Here is a 23,769-nt window from a genome sequence, read left to right as displayed (position 1 = left end):
AAGTTGAGGTTCCACCCCCCAAATTCAAATTCCTCACAACGTAATTTAGATAAAATTAAAGCAACTTGATTAGTATATACATGCAATTTATTTAGGTGTAAGCGTGTTTATATATTGCTGTAATCTTTTCTCAACTTCAGACTTGGATTGGGACGGTGGGGCTGAGACTTCTGGCTCTGAAAAATATGTACAGATGCTCTAAATAAAATTACTAATATATATTGAGCTTGTGCAGCAGTTTTATACAATTGCTGGCTAAGCAGCAGGCAACAGAATAAGTCGTAGTGCGGGTCGGTTTAACTAGAAATTTGCACTTCCAGTCGAAACGAGACATGAAAGTTTGTACCTTGTTGTTTATTTCATTTACAATTTTACATTACATATATACGTTCTTCATCATTCTTCAACCAACAAAAAAAAAACTTCTTCATCATTATCAATGCTCTCTATAACTTTTCATCACATGTTTGCATTACTCATTATTTTGTAGATTATCATTTTTTTTCTAGCAAAAAACAATTGTATTATATATACATATATATTTACAACAAATGCATTAGTCATTTGAATCCATGATGTTATTTTTTCAGGTGTTTGCCGACTTGTATATTTACATATTAATGTCGATATGCTATGCTTCTAAGGCCCTAGAATTGTTTAATGCTGAAAGGTCAAACTTTACGGTCTCAAGTTCAAATAAGCATATATATATATATATATATATATATATATACCCTTGCCTCAAGCTTTTTGTTATTGTCAATAATACCCTCCCAAACTCGCTTCAGCCATTTGGTGATGGAACGTACACAGTGTGATAGAATGATGACTGATGACAGCAAGATTATTTATGCGCTGTACCTTTCTAGGTGGACTTTCTTTTTGTAAATTCCTAAAAGACCTCGCTTTTCTAACTTTGTGCTTTTATATGTTTACTTTCCTTTGCTATTTTCCAAAGGTGACAATTATTTCAGAGACACAATATATGAATTCAACCTAAATTTTGGTGAGGAAAAGTATTGATAATTGTCTACTAAATAATTATGGATATTTCGAGTAAATTTTTATTATATAAATCATATTAGTAAGATAGAATTAACAATTCATATCGATATAAGATTGATCTGTACGCAATGTATATCTAAAATAACATAACATAATCGAAACTTGAGAAAAAGGCCACGAAAACGGACGGATGCATCATGAAACATACTTTTGGTTGCATAAATATACTTTGTCATAAAATCATTTAATAATCTTATTCTAATTTTACTTAAGGTCAATATTTTATTTTATTTTGCTTCAAGTTTCTTTTATAAAAAAAAGGTTTGTTCGTTGTTCTGGAAATTGGGTCGACATTGATAAATGCTGGTGGATCTCCAAGTGGACCCAACTTTATTTATTTATTTTATTAAAAAAAAGTATAAATAAATAAATAAAAACCCCACTTTTCTGTTCGGTTCCCTAACCTATTATCCGTGTGGTACACTTATTTTGGGAAAAGCCTTGCTTTAACTTAAAGCATGTGAGGGTTGAGACCGATGCTTAGCTCAGGATTCTAATTTGAATTAAAGTTTTTAAACGTTTCTAGACCCAATTTGGCTCCCACCATCCTTTCTTTCTTTTGGTAATGAAGGGTTCCTCTAGACTAGACCCTCGCCATAATCTCAACCTTTTAGAGCAAGTCCACCCATGAAGGCTAAGGCAAGGCAAGGGCTGCCACTATTCATGTGAATAGTGGCACCCTTGCCTTAGTTGGTTCCACCATTGGAAGTCTAGGGCAAAGGTAAGAAAAAGAAAAAGATTATGCAACAAAATATAAACAATTTAGAAAGTGAATAAAATTATTATGTATTTATAGGGAAAACATCCATAATATTTTGTTTTTTTTAAAAAAAAAAATTGAATTTTTTTGCTCGCTGACGTCAGCGCCTTCGGGCTTGAGCCCAGGCAAGATTTGCCTGTGGGCTTGCCCAGGCTGGTGGGTCCCATGCCTTGCCCCGGCTGGATCTCTCCCGCTGGACTCGTTTTTTGCTTGCCTGGGGGGCCTTTAGCCCGGTTTGGCTCTATAGCTGGACTTGCTCTTAGTGAGATTCATAATTCCACTACATTTAACTCTAGTCAAATTAGACGTAATTTAATTTATGTTATTTTCAAGTTACCGAACATTTGACTATAATTTATGAATCCTATTCAGTCATATATTTCAGCTCACCAAGCAACAGACCCTAAGCTAGGAGTGTGCAAAAAATTGTCCGAAGATTTCAAATCGGTCAAATTAAACTACTATGAGTGTGTTAATCCAATTTGTACACTCAAAAGTGTAATATTATGCCAAATCAGACCAAATTGTAACTAATTTAATTTGTAAAGGCTCCTAAAGAGGGATCATACTTGGCCCAACACTCCACTTTGATATGAGCCATGAATTGGACCTCACAGAAACTCCCGCCATCTCAAGGCCATTGATCCACAGAGAGTTAGAAACCGAGTCGAGGGGCGTAACGACCTCGATACAGTTACCCACAATTTAGGCATATATATATACTTGACTGAGATGCCATATGCCACCACCATCATATTCAGCAACAGCAAGCTACTATCCTTTACAGCCGTTACCACCCAGAAGCACACTCTCCAACTAAATTAATCCCACACTCGACTAATTAATTTGGATATTCTTGTTGTTTTTGTTGATAATTAGTGATTAACTTGGATTACTTAGCGAGTAATTAAGATAATGGCGGAAGGCAGTGAGAACAAGGGGAAGCCGCTGATGCTAGTTGCAGTGGACGACAGTGAGCATAGCTTTTATGCATTGGAGTGGACCTTGGACCATTTCTTTGCTCACGGCACCAACCACCCTTTCAAGCTCATCGTCATTCATGCTAGGGCTTCTCCCTCTTCTGCCCTCGGCGTCGCCGGATTTGGTAATTAACAGAACCAATCTCATTTTCTGCTTCATTAATTAACTTAATTAATTGCATGGTTAATTCATTTTATTGTAAAATGCAGGTTCTGTGGACTTTATGACTTCGTTGGAGGCGGATATGAAGAAATCCGCTGGTAAGACCGTGCAGAAAGCTAAGGATATTTGCACCAGCAAAAAGGTAAGTACAAAATCCTGCAAGTGATGTGTTGTTATGAACACACTCACTAGGCTATTTTTCCAAATTCCGCCATTTTTTGTAATTCACGCATTATTTTTCATATAATGTGGTCAGTTAATTAATGCGATTTATCAAGCAAACACGGTTAATTAGCGACGGTGCAGGTGGAAGATGTGGAAGTGGAAGTAATGGAAGGTGATCCCAGAAATGTTATGAATGATGCTGTGGAAAAACACCATGCCTCCCTTTTGGTTCTTGGCAGTCATGGTTATGGACTTGTAAAGAGGTACATGTTTTAACTTACAAAATCCAAAATTCCTTTTTATTTATTTATATTTCTTCCTCCTCCAGGCTCTTCTAAAATGTGACACAAAATTCGAATCTCTTGCAGGGCAGTTCTTGGAAGTGTAAGCGACTACTGTGCTCATCATGTTAAATGCTCCGTCATGATTGTAAAGAAACCCACGAAGCACTGAGCCTTTCATCAAGCGTTCAATAAAATTTTATGCATTGTGGGTCTATGAATAATAGGGCCAATTTCATTTGGATTTTTTTCTTTGTTTGAGCAAGTTATTATTATTTGACAAAACAAAAAACAAAAACAGTTTAAGGGTATTGGAATGAATTGCACTTCGTATCCATGTAGTGGATTGAATAATGTGATTTTCTTCCCAATAATCTTACTCTTGGCAAAGACAACAACATCATACCTCCTTTAACTTGACGATAATGATCTAAACAATTCTGAAAAATCCATCGGTATCGCTCTTACCATGTCTTCTTCTTTCGGTTGAACGCAAACTCATTTCTTAATCACTTGAACTACAAGCGCGTTTGTTACGAAATTATTAAACTGATGATTCAACTAGCCAAGGTCAAGTACCAAACCTCTGTACAGGTGCACAAGCTGTTACAGTTCTTCACTTGTGCGCAAACTCAATTCTTAATCACTTGAACTACAAGAGAGTTTGTTACGAAATTGTTAAACTGATGATTCAACTAGCCAAGGTCAAGTACCAAACCTCTGTACAGGTGCACAAGCTGTTACAGTTCCACCGTCTACACAGTACTGCAGACCCATTTGCGTTTGTCCCAGTAATGAATGAACCATGATTTTTTTAAACGGGCTGGTAGATTTATGAATTATACAACATACAGATGTGCATGCATAGATATGAATGAAGATTTGGAGCTGCTAAAATCTAGAATACAATATTATTCTTATTTCTCAATCAAAACATAGAACCAAATAAATTAGAAATCCAAGTCGAAATTCGAAAATACCATTAACAAACGACATAGAAGGAGGCATAAAGCCTGAAGTCACCAAATGCAAAACATTCTAAAGAAAACAAGCAAAAATAGACTCCTGATTCCCCAATTTAGAGAAGAAAAAAAAAGAGCAACAATATAGACTAGGATTACAACAAGCATTCTGCTTGAAGCCAGCTGTGCCAATACTTAGCACTTGACCTCCCTCAAACCATGAGCAAAGTAGATAAATGTTGGGTCAGTGGCACCCTCCTTGTAGTAGGCAAACACCAAACCACCATCATCATGCATGCTCTCCCCAACAAAGCTGCAAAAGAACATGCGATTCAATGCTTGTATCTTTTTTCGAGTAAAAATTCCACAATGATAGCAAGTGCCAAAGTATTCTATCAACAGGATGACTAAAATGGTAAATCACTAAAGGGACCAACAAAACTTACAATTGGAGGTCACTGAGCTTCGAAAGCAGAAACTTGGTTGCTCCCTCAATGTTCTTCTTGAATTCCTCTTGTTTCTCCCCCTCCAGCTTGGGTGTCAACAGTTTGATGTACCTCTTCACCCATGTGACAAACTGCTTCTTGTCGAAAGGCGGTTGCTCCTGCAAGCATCAGGCAATAACAATCAATTTCTACTCCAAGACAAAATTTGGAGGCCAACAGAACAGTGGGCACTACATACCTGAAGCCTAAATGTGTCAACGATGTCAACCACCTTCACGGTTTGATCATCAACACCCTCATCTTCCCCACCACCTTCAGCAGAGGGATTTGCACCAATGTCTACATCAACTGCTCCTTGCACAACCCACTGGAGACAAAAAATCATACAAACTTACGTTTAATAAACTGTGCAACAGTAGAAGTTAACATAAACAGCAGAGCTCAATACAACCACCTTGATACCCACACATTAAATTTGAGTTATGCAAATAAATTAAAATCATTGCGAGAACCATCTGTTAAACTTGTTAAGTTCAAAATTGATGAACCCACCTTTCCATCAACTTCCCACAACACTCCATTATGAACTTCCTTGTATGTAAACGAATCCGAGAGAAGCTCATCACCTAGTATGAATACACTAAAATTGGTCAACAACTTGAAACGAGAGCTTCGATATATATAAGCTCAATAAAAAAAATCAGATCGAACAAGAAGAACCTCACAAACAAACTTATAAAAGTATCTAAGTTAAAGTACTTAGTTAACCCATCCAAGTTTTAGAATTGCGTCATGATAACAAAGCTATATTCAATCCAAACATCTTCCACCAACCACATCACATGCATATGCCAACAAAAATACAAAAAATAGTTCGAAAACCATTGAAATACTGACTAAAACTACAAATTAGGTTTTTTTAATCAGTTGAACAGAACAAATTCAGTAGCTTGACAAAATATACACAACATGCAGCCCAGTAGCTGATTACATAAAAAAAAAAACTTGCACATGATCAACACAAAATAAATACAGCAGCTATAGATCAAGAAATTTGTGAAACAACAAGACGAATACGGCAGTAGTGAAAATTGGGCGCCAGTGAACAAAATCAGATCCCTAGCCTAACTTAAAATTTGGAGATTTAACAGAGATCTAACTTCGTATCATCCCTGAAAACTAATACTGAACACAACTAAAACCCTAATTTAAGACAGAGAGGGGGAAAATAAAATAACGGGGGAAATTACCAGTGAGGAGGTCTTGGTAAACCAACATGTTTGCAGCAGAGTCTTTCTCTCGGATCGCCCCAACAAGATTTACTAGGGATTTGAGAGGATAGAGCGACGCAGCAACGAGAGAGCAAGAGAGGGTTTCAAGTGCTTTCGTCAACTGGAATTTATAGGCGAGGGTTTGGCCGAGAACACGAATATGCTACGCAACTCGAAAATTACGGGAAAGGACTTGTTTTTTCTCTTGAATTCCTGTTATGCCCTTTCTAGTAAAACTGTAAAACCAGGTTTTTGGTTCCAAGTCCTAGTAAAATTGTAAAACCAGGTTTTTCGGGTAGTCTAGTCGGTCCAGTTCTAATGCTCTTAATTGGGTCTATAAATTATTTGGGCTTGCCAGCTAGGCCTCGTTAATTTGGCAGTATAGGCTGGTTAACTCCGTTAGACCATCTCCAGCCAAGAATGCCAAACCCAAATTTGGGTAAAATATAACCCGAAATCATGTTCGACCCAAGATTTCCATTGGTACAAATTTGGGAAATCATGTGGGAATTTAGGGTAGGCACGGTTCGTTTGTGTCTGTTTCACCTTCAAAATTGAAAATTAAACCAATTACAATAATTGATTTGGTTCGATTTCGGGTTGGTGTATTTGATTGATTCTATTTGATTTAATTTTCTAGACTTCTCCCATAATCACTTGAAACCCAATCTTGAACGAGAAACAACAAAAGGACAATGGATGACACAAACAACTATATTGGAATCAATCCCCTTGCTTGTCTTATCTTCATGAAATTACATTGTGAGGTTGGTTCCAACATACTGAGTTGTGCCGTGCTAAATTACACTTTTGTGTATTTGAAAGTTCCTCATTGAATAAGAACTATCGACCTACTACACGAAAGCTCTAGTGAGAACATGTTTTCTCACAATCAGTTTCATTTTCTTTTTGGCTAACTAAATGCCCAAGATAAACAAGGAAATTACATCAGATAGCTCTGGCCCTCACGCCAATTTCACGAGGACATAGATAAAGCTTGTGGAGTGTTCAAGTACGACACACTGACATCAGCTGTCACAACAAAGAATACTTATTAATAATTTAAGAGTAATGCTATTTAGACGCAGCATTGATCACCTTAGCCGACTATCTTATGTGGCAGCTGATGTGTTATACCATCTCAATTAATAAACATTGCCATGTATATTCTATTTTTTATTTATTCTCTTTTCAATGAATAAAACCAAACATAGACCACCCAATCATCAAACAACATATACGAAAACCCTCCACGTGTTTGCCACACAATCGCCAAAGCGATCACTTCCCATGGACTCGACCGCAGGGGAACCCAATCTCCGGTTTTGAAATAGATATGCTTGCCACTCCCATTGACAAGTTACCATATATAGACGCGGGTGACAACCAATTTGGTTCTTCCTGAGGAGCTATGATTCTCTGGCTGTATAAATGTCTGTGCCTCTGCGCCCCTTTCTTTGCGTATTCTTCTTCATCCTCTGCTCTGCTCTTCTTCTCACATACTCTCAGTCTCTGTGGGGCTTTTCCTTGCTCGGGCGCAAATGGACAACGCGACGTCGCCCGATTCGTCTTCCTCGACTGTCAAGTGCTCCATCTGCATGGACGACGTCTCCGATGACTGTGGCCGTACGGTCGTCAGGCTTCGCTGCTCTCACTCGTTTCATCTCGGTGAGTAAATCACAGAGACTTCGCCAACTTTTAAATCTTTTTCTTTTATTTTATGTTCTTTCTTTACTAAATTATATATGTGTGTACATAACTATGGAATTGAAATTTTTTTTTTTTCAAAATTATTGTTAATGATTATTATAGGATACCATAGAAATGATTATCACTGTTATTATTGTTGTTGATGTCATTAGTGTTTTAATTGCTGTTACTATTTTCTTTTTCTGGTATTTGATGAAGGTATGCTGGTGTGTGTATTGGAACTATGAGCTCAATAGTCAGTGTCCTGTAATTCATGAAAAAAAAAGAAACTATGTACTGTTTGACTTTGGATCAGGAAAATGAATCGGGTTGTGCCTAAGCTGTTCGACGAATTGGCTGTTTTAAAAGTAGGATTTATTGGATTTATCATTTGTAGACATGTCTAACATGGGGTGTGTGTGTGTGTGTGTATACATGTACATTTACTAAGACATATTAGCTTTTATGGGTGAGCTATGGAAACTCCTAAATCCTAATGAAGTTCAAAATGACTTTTGGTCTAAATATTGACTTGTGTCTTGGTTTATGCTTATCTCCTAGGTGCTAATACACGCCTTGTGAGAATTACGGTATGATATAAGGTCACAAAAAGAAAGGCATTTATGAATGATAGTAGAGGGTCACATTTCCTAGGTTTGGTATATTTTCACCTTACACCTTTTGACTGCTGAAAAAAAGTTAACCTCCTAAATCATGAAATATTTACTTAATTTTGTTTGTTCGTGGAATTTTGTTATTTTTTCTGATATCATGTGTTTTCCTTTTTCTTCAGATTGCATCGGTTCTGCATTCAATGTAAAAGGTGTCATGGAATGCCCGAATTGCCGTGAGATTGAGAATGGTGTATGGAGGTGTTTTGAGAATGGTAGCCCTGAGCCTGACTTATATGAGGGGATGGATGAGGAGCCTGTGGATTTCATTGACATGGTAAAAGCAAAGACTACTTATAAATTTTAATTATTTTTGTACCAATTTATAGGTTCCTCAAAGCTGCAAACACTCATTTTTCTCGCTCATTTTGACTTGCTTTAGTGGGTGCATTGAGTTAGCAGAACTGGTTAAGGAAATTATTTGTAAAACCAACTGAGGACACTTAAAATGTCATTTTATGCTATCAGTTTTTGGTTCGGCTTCGAAATATCAACAAATGTGTGACTGATTCTGCCTCATATACAGAATTTTAGATTACTTTGTTCCTTTACATCACTAAGCAATTTGTATTTTTCCTCATAACACACACATGGAATATAATCTTTGCAACATGTTTTCATGGTTTTATAGCCATACCTGGATGTTCAATGTATTTTTTTCCATGATTCATTGCCATATTATATATAAATATATATGTATAAGTACATCACTTGACGTGATCATCAGTTTGTCTAAGTCGTTCGTCTTAATTTGTAAATACATTTGTGGATGTTTCAGGGAAATGGAACTTTTGTACGTCACTATACTTGGTAAGCATTATTTCTCCTGTGCAAGGTCTTTACTTTCCTTCTGCTTCATTTTTGTGTTAAAATTTGCCATTATACTATCTTCGATATCACTTGAATATTTATTGATCTTAAACATTAATTACTGGGAATTGTTAAGCCTAGATTAGTTTTGGGCTATCATTGGCATGTGAAAGTTGTGTTTTTAGTTAACTATAAAAACTTCAACTCTAGATATTAAATTGTCCTATGTTAATGCGTGTTGTTTATGTGTTCATCTAATAGGTCGTCAGATTGATGAGTTAAAAAAACTTGTAGCCCAGGACTTCAATTAGTAGTTGCTAGTTGTGCTTGGATTCTTTCCTTTTGAGATGCTGATATATCCCATCTAACATGAATTTTTGTGTTGCTTGTGTGGTTATCATTATGCTGTGGTAATGCTGTTTACTTGGTGGGGGTATCCTATTGATGAACTACTATAATGGAATTACAAGTTTGCCTAGGTAGCAGTTGCATTGAAATGTCTAGAAGTGAGTCTATTGTAAACAAGGGGATTGTATGTTAGAACTTGAGAAGGGCCATCTCTAAAGAATGGGATTATTGGAATTATTGAAGAGGCTTCCTTCATCCACATTATTCTCAGTTCCATCTTCCTTTCGTCCCCCAATCCCATATTGGGCATTGCCTGCTGCATGAGTCCTCATTTTTCTTATGCCAATTGATATTGTTTATGAGTCTTCTAAATACCCATACCAAAAGTAAGTTTGAAGCTCAAGGATACCTCTATCTAATGTCCTTGATTATTTCTAGTCAAGAGGCTGAATTTCTCCTCTGGTGTAGTTAGTTGCTGAGTCTTTCATGCAGAAACTTATATCCCAAACTTATGGAAAAATGAACCCAGATAAATAAATTCAATGTAAATGTAATGCGTTTTTAAGTGATTTTAACATCTGGCCGAAATACCATATTTGTTGCATAAACTTGCTGTTATCTGAAAACAGAAATAATCAGATTGATTAGATTCTGATTGTATTCTAGAGGTTTGGGTCCAAAGTATAGTACCATAAAGAGAGATGATTTCTGTGTTCAATTTTTTTTTTCATCTTTAAATGAAAAATAAAAAATAAAAAAATTGAAAGGAAACCAATAGTGTATGCAGAAAGTTTAATTGTCCTAGGTTTTCAAGAATCATGAAATTCACCTCTATTTTCCGGCAGTTTATTGAGACTGGAGATAATAATTACTAAAGATGTTATGGTTTGTGTCTTTTTTGGTCTTTGTTTTACATGTGGATGTTTTGAAACTTGCAGGGAAACAAGGTTACCATCACCTGGCTGTAAGTTCATTTTCTTCTGCTCCCACCTTAAATTTAAATACCCAGTTAATAGAAAACTTGTTTTAACAACAGACTTAGAACCACATATTGAAGATGCAGATGGGAATTTCATTGACCCCTATGCCGTCTTTTCTGGTAATCCTAATACCAGCCATCAATTGAGTGGCCCTCCTGTACACAGTGGGGTATTTACTTCCCGGGTTAATTGGAGATGTGATCCTTTCATATGTGATACCTGTATCAATTCTTTTTCAAGGGGTCACCATACCAGTGGTGCTAATTGGGCTTCAGTTAGATCTGCAACCTTGAGTGCTGGGCTTGATTTTCATGCTATGCCAAATGAACCATTTGTTCCTCGAATCGTTGAGCGTGGGTAAGCTTTTGATAAACTCAACGCTCATTATCCGTACTTGAGACTGACAATGCGGATCTTGACCAAGGTCAGCTAACCCCATCTAATATGAACGCTTTTATAAATATGAGAGTAATGGTATGTGCTTTTAGCTTCATAGATAACATTTATTATTTGAAATAAACCTGAGAAAAAGCGATGGGCCAGGCTTGGTTATGCTGGAATGATGTCATGGCTCATGAGGGATACATCATATTATTAAAATATCCCAAGTCACTCTGAACCTGCATTGTGTTCATTGTCCTTCATTTTTCTTAGCCTTGCCTATTTTACACTGCGCCTTAAATATCTTACATGCACCTTTTCCTTGTAGGATGCGTGTTCAAACTGCTACTGAATCTCCATTTGGTTTGGGTTATCAAGGAAGCAATGATCCAGTTTATTCCAACTTACGAAGGATGCAGCAGACACCAACCAATTCCTCTTCATCTGCCGCGGACACTTACATGAGAAGATCAAATGGATTGAGGGGCTGGTTTCCAGCAGAGTACACAGCACCTTCGCTAGTTGAACAGACTGGGAATTCCTTTGCATGGTCTGTGAACCTCAACTCTAACCTGTCAGAAGCAGCAACTCACAGTCATCACCATGTCCAGGAAAGAAATGCAGTCGAACCTCTCCAACTATTTCCTGAAGACACTGGTTCACTGCTCCCGGACATTAATGAGTAAGCTTGATAGCAGGCTGAACTGAAATGTCCGTGAGAGGCAAAAAAAAAGCTAAGTTGCTTAGCCTTGAATAATTATTACCGCAGGTGCAAAATGTTCTTCCTATGAAGAGCATAAACTCCAAGGATGAGAAACCATAACTGCAAAACTTGAGGCTATGAAGGTGTTAGTTTCAGGCCTAGGAATGTATGGCTGGTTAGTTGATGCCATATGGTATGGACTAAATTTGTTTTATGCAACCAACGAAAGAAAAAAAAATTGCCTTGTGCAAACTCTTTTTATAACTTTCGCATCCTTGCCAATGTGATGTACTGTGGATCACTTAGTGCCACATCCAAACGACCAAAGTCAAGTTCGACTTTGATTCTACACAAGTCGGCGTTGGCATTGGAGCTGATTAGATGGGTAAGTCATTGAAAATCCAATAAGTAATATGTGTTCTTGAATCTGGGGTATTTTCGTTTTTTTTTTTTTCAGGCGTAAAGTCATTTTTGGTCTATTTAGTTAGTTTGTTTACCACTTTGGTCCCATTAGTATCAATTTTGTCTATGTAATTTTAAATCTCTTGCAATTCAATGACACTTGGAAATGCAAGGCTAGGTCAATCAGCATCTGGACTGTCAGCGGTAGTGGGAATTCTCCTGTTCCCTGGTGCTCGTCCAAGCGAGTTCAGTTTTCCTGTTACCAAACTCCCTGTGCCACCCTGTGACCTTCTTATACTTTTGACACGTGTCCCTTCATTTAACAAAAACTTAACTCTATTAAGTCTTTAATTTTTATCAAAATAATAATTAAAATAATTATATTAAAGGTTTGTTTATCAAGAACTGGCTGAGCTTTCATATAAGCGCAGGAAAGATGAAGGGGTAACGAAAACATTTTTCCGATGTAAGGTGGTTAAAAGGCTGACGGGGTTTTGTACGTTGGAGCATGGCGGTTCTGTTGCTGGGCCTCGACAACTCGAGTAGAAGCTCGGCGGGTCGGCAAATTGCAGATTCGACAAAGATTTCTAAGGCGAGTTCGACAACTTTCAGGTGTTGGATGACGGTGTTTCATCTGGGTTCCATAAATCGAAGCCCGTGGGTGTCACCAATTGATGTGCGGTTGTCGGAAATTAACCAGGCCAGCGGCTGTCACCTCGGTGGTATCAACAATCTGATTTGATCAATGAAAAAAACACAACAAAGAAAAGTTTGTGAATTTAAGATGGGTTCATTGATGTTGATGACCGGACAAAAATACACATGCAAATCTACCACTTATGGGCTATTGTTGTGGAGAATTTTTGCATGATAATTTGTCGCTGAGAGTGAATATCTGGGCACAGACCAAAGAGAAAGATGATGAAGAATTATTTTTTTGTTTTTAAATTTTCAAATGAAGTTAACTGTGTTAATTTTATGTTAAGTGAAGTGACACATGTCAAGAGAATAAGAAGGTCACAGGGTGGCACATGGAGTTTGGTCACAGGAAAACTGAACTCCGTCCAAGCAGGGAGTTTACTTTACCCAACTCACTCAAGGATACAGAGCATGTTGACTCAACAGAATCAGTCTGGGGTAGAACCGGATAAAGTTTCGAATTGAATGAAATTTTAACGTGTCCTTGAATTGCAATAATATCAAACTACATACATTAAATTGTCAGGATTAAAACCACATGGATAAAAGTGGAAAATCCGACAAACTACATGGGGCCAAAAATGAGTGTTTTTGAGTCAAGGGATCTAAATCTTGAATCAATAACAACTTTTCAAGTGCAACTCAATATAGCTACTTTATTAGGAGCATCCTCCACCATGAACTATTTTAACTCAAGTTTTGAGTTCCAAACAGTGTGTGTTTTAGACATTACATCTTTCAAAATCTTGAACCCCAAAGCTTCAATTACATTTTTCTTATGAGACGTACTGCCACCATACTCGTCATCTCCTTTCGCACTTAACTTGGTTAAATTTATTTCACAAGTCATCTCATTTTCTACTCAACTTTACTAATAATTCACAAAAGTTTTGGTAATTAATAGACAAATAAATCAGAAATTAACATACAGAATACTTATCTCCGTATGAGGATGAGGTGATAACTAATTAACAATAGCGTTACTTTTATTTTTGTTATAAAAAAAAATTTCGTCTGAAAGCTCGGCATTTTCTTCCCCGAAAAAGAAGAAGCGGGAAACCCAAAATTTGAAAATCAGGGCCAAGCAGAGAGAGAGAAGGGGCCTCCTGCAGCCATCCATTTTCCCAGTGGGAGTGACCTCAAACCAAAACAGCCATGGAGGAAGCCATAACCCGAATAGTCACAGAGCTCGAAGAACTCCGCCACTCTGAAAACCCCTCAGACCGCCAAACCCTACCCATCTCCGATTCCACCCTCTCAGACCTCCAAACCCTCTTAGACAACGCCCTCGCCGACGATGACTCTGAACTCATGGACCGCCTCCACGACGAGCTCTCCTCCAAGGCCCTCTCTTTGTCCAATCTCGTCCGTCCGATCGCCTCCGCCATGGATTTGGGCCGTACCCATCTCGCCCTTTCAGCCTCCAAAGTCTACCTCTCTCTTCTCCTCTCACCCAATTCCCCTGTCTGCACTCTCTTCAACCCCATGGACTTTCTCTCTCTCCTCCAGTCCATTCGCCGGTCCCTCAAGCATCGTCCTCCAGGTGAATCCAGCCATGGGTCCCACGTTGCCGCTAATAAGAAGAGAAAGGGCCTCATCAGAAATCGGGGTTTGAAGAATTGTGCCCAGAGTTCTCACGATGAAGATTGTGATGGGGAAGAGAGTGAATTTGATGTGAAGGTCTTGTTTACTGTTCTTGAAAGGTTGGAACTTGTAATGGGTTTGATTCATTTGGACCGCTTTCCGGATAGTTTAAAGTCTTTGGTTCAAACTGTGGCTGAAATTCCGGTGATGGCGCTTGAAGTAGGTGGTAATTCAGGCAGTTATAGCAGACTAACCGATTTGTGCTCGCAGATTTTGCTTAAAGTGTTCATACCTGAGCACGAGGACCAAGCTAACATTGCAGCCGAGGTGTTGAAGTCATTGTCTCCGATGATTCTTCAGCATAAATCTCAAGTGCGGGCATTTGCATTGGGGTTTGTGACGAATCGACTGATGAGTGCGGCCAAGACGCTTGATGGTGTCAGGAAAGCAGTGATGAATTTTCCGAGGTACTTGGTTCAAAAGGCACCGGAGAAGTCTGAGCCTCGGGCTTTGGCTGTAGAGTCTATCATGGAGATTGTTAGATTTTTGGAATTTGAGGACCAAATGGGGTTTGTGGGTTATGTAGTGAAGATGACTCAAGGGAAAGCTAGCTTGAGGCTCTTGGCTGTTGACCTTATTCTGGTGCTAGTGACATCGTTGAGAGATACATTGGGGTTGAATTCAGAAAGTGAAGTGAACGATTCATTGGGTCTGAAATGCTTGGAGGCTTTGATTCAACGTTGTTCAGATGTAGTTGCTGGAGTTCGAGCCCGTGCTTTGTCAAACTTGTCACAGCTGGTGGGCTTATTGTCAGGTGATGCTAGGGGTCAGGCTGTGCTGGAAGAAGTTATGGGGCTTGGCAATGCAAGTGACCAAAGGCCGAAGGGTTGGATGAATGAAATTTTAATGAAAAGGTGCATGGATGAGAAGGCAGGTGTAAGGAAGGCTGCACTTCTTTTAATTACCAAGTTGATAGCCATTCTCGGCAGTGACTTTGATGGAGGCTTGCTCAAGACAATGGGCATGGCTTGTTCTGATCCACTTGTTAGCATACGTAAAACGGCAATTTCAGCTCTTTCAGCGGTAAATTTTATGTTGTGCTTCATCTAACCTTTCTTCATTGAGCTGATGTTTTAGTTAAAGATAATAATTTTGGTTTCTGATTGGTTTGTATACTTTGTGTAGTTAATGTTAGGAAGTATGGCATCTAATTGGTCGTATACTTTGTATAGCCTCCGAAATTCCATGTATTCCATTTATATTTTTGAACAATGTATACTTTTGGGCACTTATCTTGGTTTTGATCCTAAAAGGGTTACCCTGTTAACTTCTTTCCAGCCACCTGGAACACAAAATCTAGCTCACTATGGTTGTCTTGTATGAGACACTTTCAGAAATCTGATTATGTTTAATTGAAAATTCTCAATTATGTTTCTGTCAACCACACTTTGTAGAGGCGCATCTGCATTTGCTGACAATTTGGATCAAAGTGCTGTAATATTCTTAGTGGGTAGGTTAAACTTTGGGATTTTAATGGTTTCGACAAGATACATAATTTCTGAAAGAAAAAGAGAACTAACGAGATACATAATCAGAAATACACTTCATTAAGCTTCTCTTAGCGGAAATTATTTTATTTTAATGCCTGCGTCAGAGTAAGTATGTATTCTCCTGATCTATTTACTTTTCCTTTTGAATTGTGCCTGTTATGTATTTATTTTTTGTGGAATACCTGATCTTATATGTTAGAACTTTGCATTGACTTTGTAGGCCTTCAGAACATTCCTGGATGAAAGGGTGGCTACTGAGTGGCTACACTCTGTTCCACGCTTAATTGCTGATAACGAGTCTAGCATTCAAGAAGAATGTGAGAACTTGTTTCTAGAGCTGGTATTGGAACGGGTATCTACAGGGTCTGTTAGTTCTCTTCATGATGAATCCAGGTTTAGTAATTCAAATAAAGCAAAAGGTTTGGAAATGGATGTTGACTCGGTGTTTCCTGAAGGTGTTTTGAGTCTTTTGAAAGAGATTTGCAATGGAGAGGTGACACCTTGGGTGAAGAAAATTTGCACAAACCTGGGAAAGAAGAAATTGATGAAGCACAAATTTGCTATTTCTCTTCAGAACATCATAAGGACATCTGAGTCTCTGTGGCTCAGTAAATCCATGCCAATAGAGAAATGGACAGCCCCACCTGGCTCTTGGTTTCTTCTATCAGAGGTGTCAGCATACCTTGCAAAAGCAGTCGACTGGGAGTTTCTCCATCATCATTGGGAGCTCTTTGACAAGTATGGCATGGGAGGGGAGATTCAAAGCCCATTTGCACAAGGATATGCATGTGAAGAGGAAGATGGTATAGATTCCACTTCTGTTGCTTGGGCTGGGGATCGTGTTTTTCTCTTACAGACAATCTCTAATGTTTCTGTTGAGCTGCCCCCTGAACTTGCAGCAGATTTAGCTCATAATATGCTTAAAAGAATTGAAGAGTTCAACATGCATTCAACAGAGGTACTCATCTGTTGGTATCAGTATATTTGTTCAATACTTTGTTGGTTAGTACATTAGTTTGCCTGCTTGCCTTGCGGGTTGAAGTACACAAGCACTCACTCAATGTTAAGCTCAACTTATCTGGATGGAGAGATTGAACATGCTCATGATGTTTCATATATATTTTGAATGATTTCCAGCTAAATGAACTGAATTCTTCAAACTTTGATTTTATTTATGAAGCTAGAAACAACGTTTTTCACTCTAGGCAAAGTTGGTTCTGTTCATCCTGTTTGCATGACTAATCTGAAGAGTGAATAACAAGTAGATTGCTTCCATGAGATAATCTCTAATCAGAGTTTCATTTCACTTTTTGAATTGTAAACTACTACTTATGTTTACATTTGTATCAGAGGAGTGACTAGTGAAAGAATATGGTGGAAATGTTGAACAAATAATTGAGATAATTGAGTTTTCCTTTGCTTAGACTGAGTGCTGCTTTTATGAGCTTACTTGGTACAAAAGTGGGGAGATGTGCAATTAGCCGTGAGGATATGACAATAAAAATAGCCACGTGTAGAGACCTATGCATAGTCAGCACCAACTTGCTAATACATATGGTTTTTATTTCCACCTTTTCTCTATTATTTAACATGTGCTTTTGCTTTGCTTTATTTGATGACAGGTTAATGCTCATGTAAAAGCACTCAGAACATTGTGCAAGCGGAAGGCTTCAAACTCAGAGGAGGCTGATACCCTTGTTATGAAATGGGCACACCAGCTTATCTCAAAAGCTTCTCAGATTTTAGAGAAGTTCATTTTGGATGATTCAGATGCAAAAAGAAAAGGAGACTTCTTTACGCCACCTAGAAGTGGGACTAGAAAGGGCAAGAGAGCTATGGCCATGTCGAGGTCATTGTCAGAAGCAGTCACAGCAGCTTACACCATTGGGTCTTTGGTTATCATCTGTCCATCTGCTGATATGACCAAAGCCATTCCACTACTATACACCATCATCACTTCTGGGAATTCTGATCCAAAAGCTGATAAATTAACAAGGCCCAAAAGCTCTGTAAATCAGACGGCCCCTTCTTTGTACATCCAAGCATGGCTGACTTTGGGGAAGATTTGCCTTGCAGATGGAAAAATTGCGAAGAGTTATATTCCTCTGTTTGTCAAGGTTGGTCTTTGACTTTGCATCTTTTATGTTATACAGCTTTAAATGCTTTTTGTAAACAGCTTATTGACATGTGGCCTTGACAAGATGCTTCAGATTTCTATGGAACCTATAACCTAGAAAATGTTATGCTAACAATCTTGTTCTTCTGTAGCCTACCAGCTTTACACCCATATCAATTGATTGTGACGTATATATATAATTACATAATTATATATTTATCATATGTGTGTGTGTGCGTCAGCAGTTTCAAAACTCTCTGTTTCTTTTAACCAAATCCTTTTCTTTTGTCCGAAGACGTAATTGAGTTCCAAATCTCACAAGTTTCTGTAGGAACTTGAAAAGAGTGATAGTGCAGCACTTCGCAACAATTTGGTGGTGATGATGGCAGATTTTTGTGTTCGCTACACTGCTTTAGTTGATAGGTAAGCCTGTAAAACTGTAACTTAAATGAACTAGAGTCGACTAATATCTTTGCATTTAAACTACCTATGAAGAATTAAAGGTGAATTATTGTTTTGCTTTATAAGTTTCTCAATAGTTTTTCTTGAAGTCAACAGTTATATACCAAAGATCACAAAGTGTCTCTGTGATCCATGCGAACTTGTAAGAAGGCAGACATTTATACTTCTCTCCAGATTGTTGCAGGTATATGTTAGTCCTATGCCTTAACATTTCCATTTTGGTGATTGAAATCTGGTTAGATTACTAATTCTTTGTTTCATACTATATTGTCAAATTCAGAGGGACTATGTGAAGTGGAGAGGAGTTATGTTCCTTAGATTTCTTTTGTCCCTTGTTGATGAGTCAGAGAAGATAAGGCAGCTTGCTAATTTTCTCTTTAACAATATTCTGAAAGGTTACAAGGTTTTCTCTCGTTTTGAAGTTGTGAAATTAATGTATTTGTTTGTCATTGAGATTTGACTGTTCTGCGTGAATTTTTTTTTTCAGTCAAGGCACCACTTCTAGGATATAACAGTTTTGTAGAAGCAATTTTTGTTCTGAATGACTGCCATGTCCACAATGGACACAGTAATGCTCAGGGATCGCGAGCAGAGAGCCGGCTTTTTTCCATCAGGTAGGTGTGTCTATAATGAACTGAAAGGAAAGCAGCTTTACAGATGGGATTAGATTTTATATATAGTTTATTTTGTTATTCTCAGGGGCAATGATGAAAATTCAAGGTCTAAAAGAATGCAGATCTATGTTACTTTGCTAAAACAAATGGCTCCAGAGCACTTATTGGCTACCTTTGCAAAGTTGTGTGCAGAGATTCTTGCTGCAGCATCTGATGGTATGCTCAATATAGATGATATAACTGGGCAGTCTGTTCTCAAGGTATTTGCCTCATGGTGTTCAAAAACTTCTTGCATGTTACTGCATATGGTAGCTGATTTCTGTGGAATATGCAAAATGTATTGACATGTTTACATACCCAACAGAACTTATTTTAACATGTGTGCCTTCCAGTTCAGTCCTTTTAATGAGTTGAAGAGCAGATATATTTCTAGATTCTCTAATTTAGTTCCCTTTTAATCTTGGCTAATATTAATGTGTTTGTGTTTGCTACTTGCCTGTTATATTTGAAATATGCTTTCTTAATTTCCGGATCAGGATGCTTTCCAAATTCTCGCCTGCAAAGAGATCCGAATTCCATCCAACCGAGGATCATCAGCTGACACTGGAGACATTGATGAAGAAGGTGGTGATAATGGTGGAGCATCTGCTAAGGGAAGGATAACTCAAGCAGTAAAAAAGGGCCTCATCCAAAACACAGTACCCATCTTTATAGAGCTGAAAAGGCTATTGGAAAGCAAAAACAGCCCCCTCATTGGCTCCCTCATGGAATGCCTTCGTATCATCCTCAAGGATTACAAGAATGAGATCGAAGACATATTGGTTGCCGATAAGCAGCTCCAGAAAGAGCTCATATATGACATGCAGAAGTATGAAGCAGCAAAGGCCAAATCAACAGCTGCTGAGGCTGTTGCCAACAGCAAGAAAACAATTAGCTTCAACTCGCCCGTTGTATCTAAGATTGAGAGTGTAAGACATGCCCAAAACAAGTTTGGTAGCAAACTCCAAGGTGACACACAATTGGCCTCAGCGATGGCTGATGCAGCTGCTGAAGCCACTGCAAGGTCAGTGCTCAAGGAAGTGAACAAGGGGTTACAGTCACCGCCTCTTAGCGCTCTGAGCGTGCCTAAACTCAAGACATGTCAAGGAGGACGCAGCGGTCGCAGTGATCTTCCCTTTGATGTCTTAGAATCTGTGAGGAAAAAACAGAACTTTGACTTTGATGAAGAGAACTAAACTAAAGACACCAACCCATGAAATGAAAGCCTGCGAGTTTGGTTTTGTATACTTGTTTGGTCTTTCCTTTGTACTGCGATGTAAATATAAAAACAGAGTAGATCAACTAATCAGTAATTTAACGCTTAATCATTGTAAATTAATGAAAACAAACATTCCCTGATCCCTCTTGTAAATTGCTTCCACTTCATTGTTAGTTTCCTATGTTCTTTGTCACAACCAATGTCATGGGCAGTTGGGCCGGGTTTTTTTCGTCATGGATCCAAAAAGATAAAATAAAAACTAAAAGGAAATTAGAAAATAAAATAAAAAAAGACCCATTTTTAGTCTTTGCTCCATGAACGACGTGGCATGATCTAATTGGGAAGATGACCATTCATGGTGGTGATCAAAATTAGGATTGGTGCTTTGAGTCCTTTGACGCAACACACTCCTCTGCTGTTGGTCCGGTGCTTTCTGTCCGAGTCCAATTTCCAAACCCTTCTCTCTCTCTCTCTCTCTCTCTCTCTCTCTCTCTCCTGTCACATATACATGCTGGCATTGTTTCGAGGCTTCGATCGATTTCAAAAGGTATGCTTCTCTGTGATTGTTTCCACAATATGTATACATGCATGAACATGAACTGATTCATCAAAATCTAATCGGCATTTCCTTTGAATTAGGGCATATATTGAATTCACGGATGGGATAATTGAAATCTGAAACCTCCATTTGGGGCTTGGAATTGAGTTTGGTACTTGCCCAATTTGAACATTGGTTTGTCCATGCTAGCATTTCTTGTCGTAATCGAAATTTGAGAATTGGGTTTGAATTATTAGGTAGGTCTCTGATAATGGATGGTAACAAGGATGAAGCTTTGAGATGCGTTCGTATTGCTGAAGAAGCAATTGCGTCCGGTAACAAAGGGCGTGCGCTCAAATTTATTAAAATAGCGCAACGCCTTAATCAGAGTTTGCAAGTTAATGAGCTTTTGGCTGCCTGTGAGAAGATCGATTTGGGGTCTCCTGCATCTTCCATTGGTGAAAAGGGTGCTACTGAGATTAAGAATGAGCCTGGTGTGGAGAAATTGGGCCAAGGTTTGAATGGGGAAGTTAGTTATACCGAAGAGCATGTTCAGTTGATTACGAAGATTAAGAGAAACAAAGACTATTATGCCATTCTTGGCGTGGAAAAGACTTGCTCAGTTGAGGACATTAGGAAGGCTTATAGGAAATTGTCATTGAAAGTTCATCCTGATAAGAACAAGGCTCCCGGTTCGGAAGAGGCATTTAAGATAGTAAGCAAGGCTTTCAAGTGTTTGAGTGATGGAGATTCGAGGAGGCAGTATGATCAGACTGGCTTGGTTGATGAATTTGAGTACAACCAGCAACACAATGTGAGGAGGAGGAGGAGGAGAGCTGGGCATGATTTGTTTGATGATGATTTCGACCCTGATGAGATATTTAGGGCGTTCTTTGGTCAATCAGACATGTTTCGGACAAGTCATGTTTATAGGACTAGTAGAACTGCTGGCCATCAGAGGGAGGAGGTTCAGGGAGGGGGACCTAATATCATGGTTCTTATTCAACTATTACCGTTCTTGGTAATTGTATTGCTGGCATATCTTCCCTTTTCAGAGCCTAACTACTCTTTGCAGAAGACTTACAACTACCAGATTCCCAAGACAACAGAGAAACATGGAGTGGAATTTTATGTTAAATCAGAAGCATTTGATGAAAATTATCCCCTTGGAAGTGTTGCTCGAGATAACATAGAGAACCATGTTATCAAGGATTACAAGAATGTGCTTCTACACTACTGTCGGGTTGAACTTCAAAGGCGTCAATGGAGTAAGAATCTGCCTACTCCTCACTGCGATAAGTTGAATAACCTTGGAATAGCGTGAAGGTAAGATATGATATTTCATGTTACGAAAAGAAAGAAATCTATGGTTTTTACCTGCTCGTTGTGTGCTTGATTATAAATCGTCTTCCTCTGTCCTAATCTTGGCTTTTACGCAAACAAAGAAAAAAAAGAAATTAATAAGTCGCTCTACTTGTTGAATTATCAACATAAACAGATTGTCTTATATCATTGTCTTTTTTAAAGCACCTTTACTATGTGGACCTCTTGTGTGAATCACATGATCCTCTACAGGAGTTTAACATCTTTATTTCTTTTTGGTGCACCTTCATCTTCATTCAATCCCCAGATCCCAAGTTGAGTTGCTGTCCAGAAATTACTGCACCCTACATGTTTTTCAGCAACTGTACACCAAATTTAAGCCCTTTGAAACATAATTCATCAACTAGACCTAAATCGCAGTTCCAAACCCTAAAATCAGTTTTCCTTTTAACCATAGTGTACCGAATAAGATAATGTGGGAAGTTATTTTTGTCTCCTACTTGTCCCCATTTCTGTATCAATTCAAGCCGCCGTTCAAACACATTTATTCCCAAGTATCTCTCTGTTGTTCAAATCTTGAATTTATCTAGTTTAGTCAATTAAGATTTTACTTTAACTGGAAAACTGATACCATGACCCATCTTGATGTTGCTAATTGTCATATATTACGAAGAAAAGGTGAAGGCCCTTTGCCAATCCTTCCTTGGCTTGTGTTATGCATGCTCTAAACCATTTATTTTCTGTGTTTGGGTATACTCTTTGAGAGCTCTTGTTTTAGTGTGTAAAAAGAAAAAAATGTTTTGAATTCATGTGCCCCGTTCTTTGTTGGTTGATCTTGCATTTCTTTCTGTTAATCATTTTGATGATATTGTGTTTTTTATTTTTGTTTTTGTTTTTATCAAGCAGAGGCTATACGGCTGATGTTGATGTAGCTTTAGTGCCACTATGATGTTGAGCATGGACTTGAAAGTACAGCTGGTTGATATTGTAAATGCTGGGGACGAGTTCTTTGGAAGTGACCAAGGATAGCCTTTCCTCAACATGACTTGTTGGCCATACAACTGTTTGCAGATGTTGTCCAGGATGGTGGTAGCGAGGGTTTTCAACACCCTAATGGCATTCATTTGGTTAGAAATAATAGTGTACACAGCTTTTGCAATTACCTGGGAGGTCAATACTAGTTACGAAATATTATGAAATTTGAGCGATAGGTTTGTAATAATGAGTTTTTTCACTGAAGAAACACTTATATTCTTTTTATCAGACCATGCAGTTTCTGTTTACCATTTGGTTGTATTTATTTCAGAAAGTAAGCATATTTATGTGCAACTTAAACATCAAGCCCCCATATCATTAGTTGTTATTTTGTTTCTTAATGACTGTTTAGCGAATTTCTTTGCCCCTGACCAATCTCTGAGCAATTCATACACGTTGTTAGCATCTGAGGAAATACTTTGTTTTTCTTGGTTGGCATTATTGGTCTTTATGTGCTGTCTTGATTTTCAAGAGACTTGTTAGAGGGCAGTTTAATCCTCGCCGTGCAGTAAC

The 23,769-nt window shown here is 38.2% G+C and overlaps 5 protein-coding genes across 12 annotated transcripts; 4 read left to right on the top strand and 1 right to left on the bottom strand.

Moving 5' to 3' along the window:
- The first annotated feature begins 2,463 nt into the window (after positions 1–2,463).
- LOC110750309 (universal stress A-like protein) lies at positions 2,464–3,881 on the top strand. The gene is made up of 4 exons (XM_021950604.2): positions 2,464–2,930; positions 3,016–3,110; positions 3,275–3,396; positions 3,502–3,881. The coding sequence occupies exons 1-4, from the start codon at positions 2,741–2,743 to the stop codon at positions 3,584–3,586; spliced, it is 492 nt and encodes a 163-aa protein (XP_021806296.1). The 5' UTR covers positions 2,464–2,740; the 3' UTR covers positions 3,587–3,881.
- A 422-nt stretch (positions 3,882–4,303) lies between these two features.
- Positions 4,304–6,230, bottom strand: TCTP (translationally controlled tumor protein). The gene is made up of 5 exons (XM_021950532.2): positions 6,073–6,230; positions 5,375–5,448; positions 5,061–5,189; positions 4,823–4,980; positions 4,304–4,689 (listed from the first exon to the last, which is right to left on the bottom strand). The coding sequence occupies exons 1-5, from the start codon at positions 6,098–6,100 to the stop codon at positions 4,572–4,574; spliced, it is 507 nt and encodes a 168-aa protein (XP_021806224.1). The 5' UTR covers positions 6,101–6,230; the 3' UTR covers positions 4,304–4,571.
- Positions 6,231–7,457: 1,227 nt separating this feature from the next.
- On the top strand, positions 7,458–13,101 carry LOC110750173 (uncharacterized). Of its 6 annotated transcripts, none has more exons than XR_015833037.1 (6): positions 7,458–7,761; positions 8,576–8,730; positions 9,232–9,263; positions 10,550–10,948; positions 11,301–12,060; positions 12,509–13,101. XR_015833037.1 is itself a non-coding variant. In XM_021950464.2 (6 exons), the coding sequence occupies exons 1-6, from the start codon at positions 7,635–7,637 to the stop codon at positions 11,656–11,658; spliced, it is 978 nt and encodes a 325-aa protein (XP_021806156.2). In that variant the 5' UTR covers positions 7,459–7,634; the 3' UTR covers positions 11,659–12,101. The 6 variants fall into 6 exon arrangements, 4 of the variants coding, with proteins under 4 accessions (XP_088103498.1, XP_021806156.2, XP_021806154.2 ...); XR_015833038.1 differs by having other exon boundaries at positions 12,549–13,100; XM_021950464.2 differs by lacking the exon at positions 12,509–13,101 and having other exon boundaries at positions 7,459–7,761; positions 10,550–10,575; positions 10,669–10,948; positions 11,301–12,101.
- A 674-nt stretch (positions 13,102–13,775) lies between these two features.
- LOC110750285 (binding protein) lies at positions 13,776–20,500 on the top strand. Its single transcript, XM_021950584.2, has 9 exons — positions 13,776–15,443; positions 16,131–16,868; positions 17,533–18,027; positions 18,358–18,449; positions 18,585–18,672; positions 18,769–18,883; positions 18,976–19,102; positions 19,188–19,362; positions 19,639–20,500. The coding sequence occupies exons 1-9, from the start codon at positions 13,932–13,934 to the stop codon at positions 20,335–20,337; spliced, it is 4,041 nt and encodes a 1,346-aa protein (XP_021806276.2). The 5' UTR covers positions 13,776–13,931; the 3' UTR covers positions 20,338–20,500.
- Positions 20,501–20,741: 241 nt separating this feature from the next.
- LOC110750215 (DnaJ heat shock amino-terminal domain protein (DUF1977)) lies at positions 20,742–23,597 on the top strand. 3 transcript variants are annotated; one of them, XM_021950505.2, is made up of 4 exons: positions 20,742–20,907; positions 21,000–21,070; positions 21,156–22,224; positions 23,128–23,597. In XM_021950505.2, the coding sequence occupies exon 3, from the start codon at positions 21,170–21,172 to the stop codon at positions 22,220–22,222; it is 1,053 nt and encodes a 350-aa protein (XP_021806197.1). In that variant the 5' UTR covers positions 20,742–20,907; positions 21,000–21,070; positions 21,156–21,169; the 3' UTR covers positions 22,223–22,224; positions 23,128–23,597. The 3 variants fall into 3 exon arrangements, with proteins under 3 accessions (XP_021806197.1, XP_088108532.1, XP_021806198.1); XM_088252406.1 differs by having other exon boundaries at positions 21,000–22,224; XM_021950506.2 differs by lacking the exon at positions 21,000–21,070 and having other exon boundaries at positions 20,750–20,907.
- Positions 23,598–23,769: the final 172 nt, after the last annotated feature.

The sequence above is a fragment of the Prunus avium genome, chromosome 1 (genome assembly GCF_965620075.1).
Source record: "Prunus avium chromosome 1, drPruAviu1.hap1.1, whole genome shotgun sequence".
Taxonomy (NCBI): domain Eukaryota; kingdom Viridiplantae; phylum Streptophyta; class Magnoliopsida; order Rosales; family Rosaceae; genus Prunus; species Prunus avium.
This window is presented reverse-complemented; position numbering and strand designations above follow the sequence as displayed.